The sequence below is a fragment of the Diadema setosum genome, chromosome 2 (genome assembly GCF_964275005.1).
Source record: "Diadema setosum chromosome 2, eeDiaSeto1, whole genome shotgun sequence".
NCBI classification, from domain to species: Eukaryota; Metazoa; Echinodermata; class Echinoidea; order Diadematoida; family Diadematidae; genus Diadema; species Diadema setosum.
In genome coordinates, this window is record NC_092686.1 from 2,078,521 (window position 1) to 2,089,975 (window position 11,455).

The following is an 11,455-nucleotide window of genomic DNA, read 5'->3' on the forward strand; positions in this document are numbered from 1 at the left end:
GGTATTGCAATTATCTCCGACGCTCTAACAGGACAATGTGCCCTTTTCCATGCCCTTGCAACATGATCTGTGGTCTGAGGATCATACTTAGAAATATCCCTCTGACCACCATCTTGCCTGGAGAATGAGAGGTTTGTATCGCAGGGGCAGATCCAGGAAAGGGGTGGCACCTTTGCAAAATTAAAGGGGGGGTGTGCACTCCCCCATTTTTGTTTTTGTTTTTTTATTTGTTTTGTTTTAACAAAAAATAAAAAGCGGGATGCACACGGTGTGCCCCCCTCTGGATTTCTTACATTACAAGCATTGGATTGAGTTCATTCCTCTTCATTACTTTCTTTGAATGCTCAATCAACCTCATCTTGTCTTAAAATGGAAGGATCTGCTCTTTGTTTCAAAACTACAATGGCGACATGTTCCACTATATTCTAGTATGCCATCTATTCTACTTCATCCATAAATTTAGATGTTGTCTTCTTTTTTTCTTCATTCCAATCATGTCTTTTCAAACTTACAGTCAACTTTGCCCAAGTCAAATCTATCTGGAGTGAAGAAATAGCTTCAACTTAGAGAAAATTCGACTCATACTGTGGAATTCACTTCCTTGTGAGCTGAAAGACTCAAGCTCCATAACATCTTTTAGGGGTAATTTAAAATTCTATTTGTTTAGTAGTGCATTTTGAAGACAGACTTTCATGTCTTCTTTTTCATCTTCTTCTATTACGGTGTATGTACTTGTATTTTCAGTCTTTTTTGCTTTGATGTAAAGCACCTTGAGCATTTAATCAGAGTGCATAATGGCACTATAGAAATTGTACATTTATTTATTTATTATTACTATTATTATTATCATTATTATTATTATTATTATTATTGTTATTATTATTATTATTATTATTATTATTATTATTATTATTATTATCATTATTAATTATCATTATTACGAGGGATTGAAATCAATGCAATATAAAGAGAAGAGGACTTGACAAGACGTTCGACTTGGCGATTATTCAATTTATGCAAGGTCAACTTATACGAAGTTGACTGTAGATTTCTCCACATACCATATCCTGTTGCCAGTTCTGACTTTTTCTCTCTAATGCTATTTTGTGTCAACTTGTGCTACAAGTGTATTTAGATGAAAAGTTAACGAGATTCAAAGTACATATTAGATCTTTCCTTCCCCAATTCAACAAAATTCGGATGACTGGTTTTAGTATCAAATCTATATTTAAAGTAGAAAGTACTATACAATCCTGCCTTTTTCTCTTCCTTTTTCTTTTTACGTTTTGGCCCTCTAACTTAACCTCCTTATCAATCTTGATGAAAACTAAATACAAATTATGCAGCCAACAGTCCCCAGCGCTCTTTTCCTTTTTTTTTTCTTCAGTTATTCCTGATTATAAGACAAAAAGCGAGGGCCAATAAGTAGATGTATCAGAGTTTTCCTCTATAAAAATCTTAAACCTGCTTAAAGGGATTGTATAGTTTTGGTTGAGGTCTTACTTCAGGTTTCTCACATTTTTTTTTTTTTTTGTTGAGATAATGAGAAACCTCTTAAGAAAAATGAAAGAGCATGTAATTCTAAGAGGAATTCAATATTTATCTGATGAAAATTGGTTTTGAAATGACCGAGATATCCAAAACAGGGCAATCCTAATAAAAGGTGGGACCCATCTTTTATTAGAATCACTTTGTTTTACTTTGTTTTGGATGTCTAAGGCATTCCAGAACCAATTATCATCTAATGAACTTTGAATTCCTCTTATAATAGTATGCTCTATATCATTTCATGAATGGTTTCTTGATATCTCACAAAAAGTTAAAAGCCCAATCCTCATCTCCACCAATACTATACTATCCCTTAGTTTAACCTTGAACAGTTGTTCACTGCAGGTCCACTTCAAAGAACGTAACAGATTCTTCTCTCTTCAATCTTGAATAATCACATAATATGTAAGTACAAGTTTTGCATTAAAAACAATAGGGCAACTGGCACGGAAAGCTTGCACTTTAAGGCACAGTTTTCTTGTCTTAAGTTAGTGGGCGCTAAGAAAACTACGCATGATGTCATTGACCTCGCTGGGTCTCTCCTGCTGAATGAAGTGATCGCCACCCTCTATGCGCTCAACTGTGAAAGTTTCGCAGTACTTCTCCGTGCCGTAGGAGTTGTCGGCGTGCAGGAAGAAATCACCTGTCCCCCAGATCAGGAGGGTGGGGCAGCGGATCATGTCCAGCTTTGCAGGTTGCCTGTATCTGACAGCAGCCCGGTAGTAGTTGATGAAAGATGTAGCATGGCCTATGGCATGAAAGACAAAGAAGTAGTTTTGATTACCATTCACCCAGATTTCAAACAAAAAACCAGACAGCTGACAATTTGATAATGAGGAAAGCTTTTAAACATAGTATTCTTTGAGTAACACTTCTGCACTGCTTATTGTCTTTACACTGGAAACTTTTTCCTTCAATAGTGGTTATTTCTTTCTTGTTCTATCAATTTAAGGAAATCTCTATTTCCAAGCCCCGGGCTTTTGTGCGATTTCCTCTTTTGACTCACATATCTCTGTAAATATGTTTAATGTGATTTCAAGAAATGACATAACTGAATTAAATTGAATTGAATTTCGTTCTTGATCACCAATTCAACAACTTACAAAGATTGTTCTACAAGTCCTAATCTGCAATTAATTGTATTGCAAACATATGGCATGTACGACAGGCACTCTTAGGTTTATATACATAGCACTGTGGTAGAGAACAACAGGGATTTCAAATCACTGGCATATACCATCAGGCAATCAATCACTAGCTTGCACAATACCAATTGGTGAAGTACAGGGTACTAACAAATTGCAATCAACTGTCATTGCAAATTGACATATAACATGTGATTCCACATGGCCATCCATTGCTTTTGCTAGTTAATTGATTGCTCATTCTATTTCTCTTTCTTTTGCAAAAGAGGCGTGTAGGATGACAAACTGACATGAAAACCCTCGTAACTATACTTCCTTCTTTTCATGTACTTAAAATAAAAAATAAAAATTTAATTCCTTTTCATTAAACAGAATTCATACCTTTTTCAGTTTTTTCAATAATTTTATAAACTCTATGTATATATATATGAAATATCAAAAAGGACTGCAGTTGACTGTTTGCGGGTAGGATATCAAAGATCAAAACTCAAGTGCTCTCAAAGTTTTCTTACAATAGCCATGGTCACACTCACAAGAGATCACGAGGTTCAAGATCATGATGTCTTTATTAACTTTGGTCATCCATTCACACTGGCAGCCAAACTTCTTGATCTTGAAATTCTTGAAGTTTGGGTTACTAGTGTACATGTGCAAAAAAGCAGAAAGAGTATGCTGTCTGATGGCTAGTGATTGCGGTGTAACAATGAACACCTTACATCACAATGGCTGTGCATTTCAGAGGCACACCCTGCAAACAGACGGTGGACTGGTCACATGACAAACTTTCATGTTTCAGTTGCAAGCATTCATACTGCCCAAAGAGCGAGAAGATTGATGGGGGCCTGGGAAACATACCTAGTTTGAGTAAGAAGTTTTGCAGGAAGTTTGTGGTCACCCTGGCAGAACTTCGAGATCTTAAAGATTGCGATCTTACACTCGCAATCTTTTGCCAGTATGCTTGTGGCTAATGTGTTACAAAGACTTGGAAAAATGACCCTTTTTACATTTTAAATATGCCTGCAAACTAGTTTACCTGGTCTACTCATGGAGTATTTGAAGGCTTCAATATCCTCATCTGTTGTGGGACCCTTCTTGCAAGCCATAGCAATCATCTTGTAGTCACCCATGCGTATCATGATTTCTGGCAACTTTGGAAGCTGGAAGAACATGATGTACCTACAGCAGTTGGAAAAAGAGAATACGAACTATGTGATGTCTCTTACAGTGTATGAGAGTAAAAAAAAAAGGACAGAGACAGAAATACCTATACATTTATGACAAGTTGCTTAGCAAGTCAACATGGTCAGTGTAAACTTGATTCTGTTGCACTTCATAAATTACATAAAGAATAGAACATGAATTCTGCCTTTGAATCTTATACTCAACTGCTATGCACAAATGTCAATTTTGTGTTGATTCTTAGCATCATCTCAGTGTCTAAGAAGAGTAGTGTTAATTACATACCATACTTCAGAAGACTACAAAGTCATGAATATTATTGGTGATGATGATTGATAATAGTATTGATAATAATGCCTACCAATTACAGTATTGTTATATCAAAATCATCATCATCAACATCATCAACATCATTGTTGTTTCCATTGTCATTGGAACTGTCACTAGGTACCAATCATCTACTACTCCTAAGCTATGTTCTACTGACACTACCATCATCATCATACTGATATCATCATCTCTACAAATGAGCGTTACCAAGACATTCTCAGCTGAGCTAGGCCAGAGTTCATCACCCTGGTGAAAACACCAGGGTGGGGGATGTTCATGTTGATGAATCTGTCCACAAGGTCAGGGAAACGAGCTGCAAACTGCCAGGCAACAGCCCCACCCCAGTCATGGCCCACGAGCACGCATGATGAATAACCTAATACTTTCATCAGCTCCTGAACATCACCTGCGAAAAAAAAAATACACAACAACACCCAAAACTATAATAGAATATTTGCAACATGTTACAATTATGTACAACTAGCACAAGCAACTTCTGTTATAACCAAGTCCTCGGGACCTGCAGTTTACTTTCGCTATTTTGAAATTTTGGTATAGCCGAACAAATAAGTGTACATTAAAAAAGACATTGGTAGATTATAATCATGGGACCTGAACTTTACTTTGTTTCATCCAAAATTTTGTGATACACTGTAACTCAGTTTGTTATAATGGCAGTGCACTGTAGTACTTATTTTCAATTTTGACCACAAGTGGTAGGATGATGTAAAATGTATCGAATCTATAATGCATACTTATTTTGGTCAGTAATTAAATTATCTCTAAACATTCATACATTGTTCTTTAAAGGTAGGGAATTCCATTTGCATGCCTTAACCCTAAAAGGGCCGGGGGGGGGGGGGGGGGGGGCGGATTCCGCCCCCCCTTGACGTTTCGCGCTATAATTCTGTAACGCGAGAAGGCCTCGTCGCGAGGCTTCTTGACTTTATTTGTTCAAGTCTTGCGCAAATTTTGAGACCAAATTTGCAACGTCCGCGCATACTTTTGTGAAGCCAGGCCCATTTTTGTAATGGAATGTTGCCCCAAAACGGGCACAATTTTGTGATTTTGTGTACATTTCCTATGGAAAACAGTGCTCTGTCATGAAAGTCATAAAAACCTGATTATTTTTACAATTAATCACTTTCATTTATTAATTTTGTGCTAATTATGGTAGAAAAATGGTCAGTGACAATTTCCAATGAAAAAACAAAGAAAAAACAAAAGTTGAAAAACAACGAAATACATAAGAAATTCTGAAAACAATAAAATACATAAGAATTGAAATGAGTTTTGGAACTTTTTGTGATGTATAATTGTTGAATATGCTAAAACAGATACACAGATCAAAAATTAGACTCTCAACGCTTTTAATTAGGCTAAAATATGATCTTGAGCTTAATTTGCATAATTAATTAATTAAAATTAGAAATTGATTGTTTCAAAAAATCTTATGACACAATCTTGTAGATTATGACGTGGGTCTCACGCGTGCAAAATTTCATCGCGATCGCACCACCGATGGCCGAGATCTCGGGGGGGGGGGGGGGGGGGGGGGGGGGGCGGCGGAATCCATCCCCCCCCCCCCCCATTTAGTACATTTTTATTGACCGTTAGATTTTGAATTGAATTTTTTTCGGGGCTCACCGTAAATTCCAGTACATTACTAGGCTACCTTTGCAGACCCATGCACTGCATGTGTGTCCACCATGTATATTTTGTGAAGAAAGTTCATCAAAACTTACAACCATTTCTATATACATTCTTGCCACACACTCTATATGTTATTACATCAGCTCTTATACTTTTAGATTTGTGTGTATAGATAAAAAAATACAGAAGACTGCAACAAAAAGGCTTAAAGGCACAATTTACCTTTTGCATATGAAACAAAAACCCAGCATTAGTGCTTTAAAATAGTTCTAAAATGTGATTTAGGGATAGAAACAACCACTGTAAAAATTTGAATCAGTGTAATCGATGTCAAGTGTTGTTAAATACACAAAATATAAACCATAGTTATAATAAAAATGTTTCCAGACTAAAGCGTATACAGTTACGGTTTATTGAGAAAAACACTGATATCTCTTTATATTTTAGGCTTTATTGCAAAAATTTTATATGGTAGGATGTTTTATGATACAACAGACCTACACATATGAATCAAATGTGATGTCTTGAACATTTTTGAAATCACTGCTCCTAAAGGTAAACTGGACCTTTAAGTGTGGCTGACACACAGAACTACTGAGTAGTTGAGTTTTGTGCATTATTCAAATTGTAGATAACTGTTGACTTCCAAATTTCTCAGCAGTGGCCTAAACAAGTCCCCTGAGGTTCATATTTAATGTTTTGCTGCATTTTGGGAGGTCTGTAAAAGGTATCCCCTACCTCTAATACATGTATTACTACTAATGTCAATATTAATATTCTTGACTACTAGATTTACTTTTAACCACAAAAACTTTCATACAAAACAGTGTGCTACAACCTGTGAAATACAGGTGTAAAGATACAATTGTACTTTGACTATTAGCGGGAATTTGACATCCAGTTCTATCTATTATTCTCTTTAATACCTGATGTCAACAACAGGCCAAAACAGAAGCATTCTAATAAAATATCACCTTCAAAGGCATTTACATGAACACCTAACACTGTGCACTTTTATTTCTGCTTGGCATTCTGAAGGACTTCAATCCACACATCAAATTCAAACCTATTCAATAAACCCCAACTTGAAAGCAATTAACAGACATGATTATCTACTAGACCAGAATAAAGTGTCAGCTACACCTACCAACGAGTTCATCCATGCAGTAATTTTTCACACCAACTGGGGCATCTGTTTCTCCAACACCTCGCATATCGAAGGCTACACAGCTGTTCCAAGCAAGAATAATTTAAGTGAAATAATTACAACGAATTAACTATGACTCAGCAATGCTTGATAAATAGTTACACCTGTATTCATAATTATAACTACAATGACCAGATATCAAAATATGAAGAATTCATTCAGGGTACATCAATACAATTATGATAGTGACAGCTAAGACACTAAATTCAGACGTGTGTATGCTAACTCTTAATGGCTGCAAAGTTAATAGACCCACAACAAATGAAACTGCCTATTTTCACATCCTGCTTTGATTTAACTAAAATTTGAAGATTTATCCTATTGAAACCTCTCATAATCATATCATTTGAAATGGTATCTAAAATGTTCATCAATGAGACAATTGTTTTAACTTGGCTTATAAATGTTAAGAAAAATGCCTTTATTCCAAGCTCTGGCAATAAATGTTGCAAAATTCACTTGAATTTTTTTTGTGTACATCGATATCACCATCTAGTATCACTATAGCTACATATGATCCATTTACATCACATTTGTGAGATTATACATGTACTTTTGTAAAATATGCATACTTTTGTGGGTATTCTTAAAACTCTAGATCGTGTCTACATCTTCAAACAAAGTCGTACCTTAAAAGTGGATATTTTCACGACTAATGGCAAGGGAAAATATTTGCTTGCTTTTATCTTCATACTTGCTTCTGGTTGCACAAAAAATGTACTAAAATTTCAACACAACGAAAATTTCCACTTACAGTATAAACTGCGATGTTGATTGAGAAATTTCACACACATAAATGATGCAGTAATTTATACAAACTCAAATAAGTGGATGGGACTCACTAGTAATCTTTACTGAACTCCCTGATCTGGTGTCGCCAGGAATACCAGCACTCTGGGAAGCCATGGAGGAAGAGCATGAGAGGGTTTTGGGGATCACCACAGACCACCACATGGAAATTCAGCCCCTGTGATGGAGATGTAAAATGACCCATTTTAACATCTAGAATCTCTGCAGGCTAAACATTACATCAAACATGTATGATTGAGGGTACCACCTATTGTCACCCTAAGGATCTGTAGCTTGTTTATTCCAAAAATATAAAAACAAATTCACCTAATTCTTACCTCAAATATGCCATAAATACTGCAGTTTTGAATGTCGTGACCGTCTCGTTGATTATGAATCTCCGTTTTAAAATAGTGCAATTTTAGTGCATGCAATCCGTTTTCTTCCCGCAGCTTAAAAGGGTACCTAGCAATCGGCACCCTCTCCCTCCATAGGTAATACATGTGAATTTCACAGCCATGCGTCGTTACTGAGCAGATGTGTAATTGAAACGTGTTTAGTTTGGTTTGTTAGTTTGTTTGTGAGTTTGATTTTTGTTTCTTCGTTTTTATTGTTTTCATAGCTAATGACACTTAATCCCACGCATACCTTTTTGTTCTATATGCAAACAGCCATGATACGCAGGGTGCCGATGTCAAGGTACCCTGCCGATAGGTGGTACCCTTACCATACTACAGAGTATAGAAAACTACAGTGTGTGACGTGATATTACTAGGCTAATTCATGCTTGCAAAATTTATCATGAATTAATAAAATAGGTACCGGGGTATCTATATCTAGACTTAAAGGACAAGTTCACCTTCATTGATATAAGGATTGAGAGAATGCAGCAATATTAGTAGAACACATCAGTGAAAGTTTGAGGAAAATTGGACAATCGATGCAAAAGTTATGAATTTTTAGAACTTTTGTGTTGGAACCGCTGGATGAGGATACTACTAAGGCTCATGATATCATATGAGTACAACAGTATAAAGAAAATGTGAAGAAAATTCAACATATTTTCATTTTTTTCGCATAATAAAAGAGCACTTGACTTACCTCTTTCTAAAGGCAGTGGAAATAATATTACCCATAACATATGTCAGTAACGAGTCAAGGCAATGTGTACTTTATTCAAAAGATGAAATTTTGTGAAATTCTCTTTATATTTCCCTTATATTGTTGTACGCATGTGACATCATACACTGCAGTAGTCTTCTCATCCAGTGGTGACTGCACAAAAACTTCAAAAATCCATAACTTTTGAACGAATTGTCCGATTTTCCCCAAACTTTCAATGATGTGTTCTACTAATATTGCTACATTCTCTCAATCCTTATGTTAATGAAGGTGAACTTGTCCTTTAAATACAGGAATAAGGATTTGACCATCAGTCAGTGTTGGATGGTCCTCAACAAGTCTTTGAATTGACTGCCTGACTGATTGAGTGACTCATTGGTTGGTTGATTGATTGCATGACTTGAATCAAGCTTACCCGAGACTGAAATCCAACACACCATTAGTTCCTTCAAATATTCATAACCGCACTTTAATATATAATACTGTACTTGCCTCTTTGAGTTTTTAATATCAATAATAAACTGTACACTACTGGTTGAGGTGAGGATTCAGGTTTATAACATTCCTAAGTGAGATAATGAGAAACCTATGAGATAATGAGAAAGAGCGTACAATTTTAAGAAGGATTCAACATTTATTTGATGAAAATCGGTTTTGAAATGGCTGGGATATCAAAAAACAAGGTGAAACAAAGAGATCCTAATAAAAGGCATGGCCTGTTGCCTTTTATTATTATCACTTTTTTTTGGATATCTCAGCCATTTGAAAACCAATTTTCATCAAATAAATAAACTTTTCATTCCCCTTAGAATTGCATGCTCTTTAACATCTCATACTATTCTGAATATCTTGCAAAACATTGAAAGCTAATAATAATAATAATAATTGATATGATTTAGGCCTATATAGCGCCAAATCCACTCTGTAGAGTGCTCTAGACGCGGAAGGAAGAGAAAAGTAAAGGAGGTAAAGAACATACAAAATTCAAAATAAAGAGCAATCTTAAACAGGCGAGTTTTTAGACTGTTTTTAAAGGAATCTGATGAAGGACCTGATGAAGGAATCTGATAAAATTCTCACCTCAACCAGAACTGTACACATCCTTTAACCTTAACCAGAACTGTCCAGTCCTTTTAACTCATGTTTGTGAGTAGAATTGGGTCAACTTGATAGATTTATCCTTTGACCTTCTGTCCTTATTTGTAAATGGCAGGTATCACCCTATTTCAAACGACGGAATGATGTGTACTATTACTATCACGTTAGGTCTGTATCATATGGTACAACAGTGTCAATAGGCAGGATGGCATTGATTTGTAATTTTTGTTAGAATTTTTTTTGTTAGAATCTACTGTTATTTCTTGTTCTTTGTTGTTATCTTTGAAACATGGTTTAGACAAGTTCTGGTCAGACAAACATTTTTAAATTGTCTGACATCCGCGTGCCCACGCTTGATATAGACTGTTACTCGTGCTACCAAACACTGACGACCGGGAGACTTGACCCAATGACAGGATCTAGGCCTACCTACACTCCTGTATAGATGATGATGATGATGATGAGGTTAGCAAAAATAAATTGTGTATGGACCACTGCACTGTTGTTGGGGCCAGGCTACTCTTGTGGTGTAGAATCTATATCATCGACTGAACAAAGAAATATAGAAATACATGTCATGAAATAAATAAGATTATTCATTGTCAATATAAACTACAACAACATAGAGTGTTCTAAACTATACACAGCCCCAGTCGCTTGCTTGGCGGCGTCTGGTCGGGGTAAAAGCAGAACACTTCAGATCGAAACAATGAATACAAAGTCAAGAGTCATAATTATACAGTTTGTGGTCAGGTGATAGACTCTACCTTCACTCGCACGGACTTGTGAGTACCCAAACTGGGGTCTTCCATGCAAGATGGTCTTGAAACTCTCGCCTTTTCCTCGAACATCCACTTGCGTCCCCGAAATATCAGTGCCGATGTTAAAATCATCATCCCTTTAATGACACTCAAAGTAAAAGCTGCAAGTAAGATGCACACGCCAAAGATTTGCTTGAAGAGGCCCATGTCTATGTTTCTATGGATGTCACGGTAGAACTGATAAGGTGCTATGCTGATTCCTAGCTACGTTTCTATAGCCAAAGAGACCCTCTGAACGTGGTTTTAGCTCGGCTCAAGCCTGGATTGTGAAACCGCAGATCAAGCGCAAAAGCATAGTGTTGGTGCGTGGCATGGAACTAAGCTCTCTACAACGTACATGCGATGCCGAGCTAGCCTGGGAAGACCTGTCGCTCGGAAGCGGTTTCCAGTGGACTTTGCATTTACCTAGTACCTACGACACCCTGAGGGGTGCGTCGATTAGACTATTAATCCAGTCTCTTAGTACAAATAAAGTAACTTCGCCGTTCCACGGCAGCATAATGTTCTGTACAAAATCGTTCAAAACGAATAGAACTTGGGATAGTTTGCTGACTTTTCATTAA

The 11,455-nt window shown here is 36.4% G+C and overlaps 1 protein-coding gene across 1 annotated transcript; it reads right to left on the reverse strand.

Annotated features, from left to right (window-relative positions):
* Positions 1 to 1,793: 1,793 nt before the first annotated feature.
* LOC140238842 (epoxide hydrolase 4-like) lies at positions 1,794 to 11,191 on the reverse strand. The gene is made up of 6 exons (XM_072318741.1): positions 10,839 to 11,191; positions 7,905 to 8,029; positions 7,003 to 7,085; positions 4,410 to 4,608; positions 3,727 to 3,869; positions 1,794 to 2,296 (listed from the first exon to the last, which is right to left on the reverse strand). Exons 1-6 carry the CDS (start codon positions 11,037 to 11,039, stop codon positions 2,037 to 2,039), a joined length of 1,011 nt encoding a protein of 336 aa, XP_072174842.1. The 5' UTR covers positions 11,040 to 11,191; the 3' UTR covers positions 1,794 to 2,036.
* Between the last annotated feature and the right edge of the window lie 264 nt (positions 11,192 to 11,455).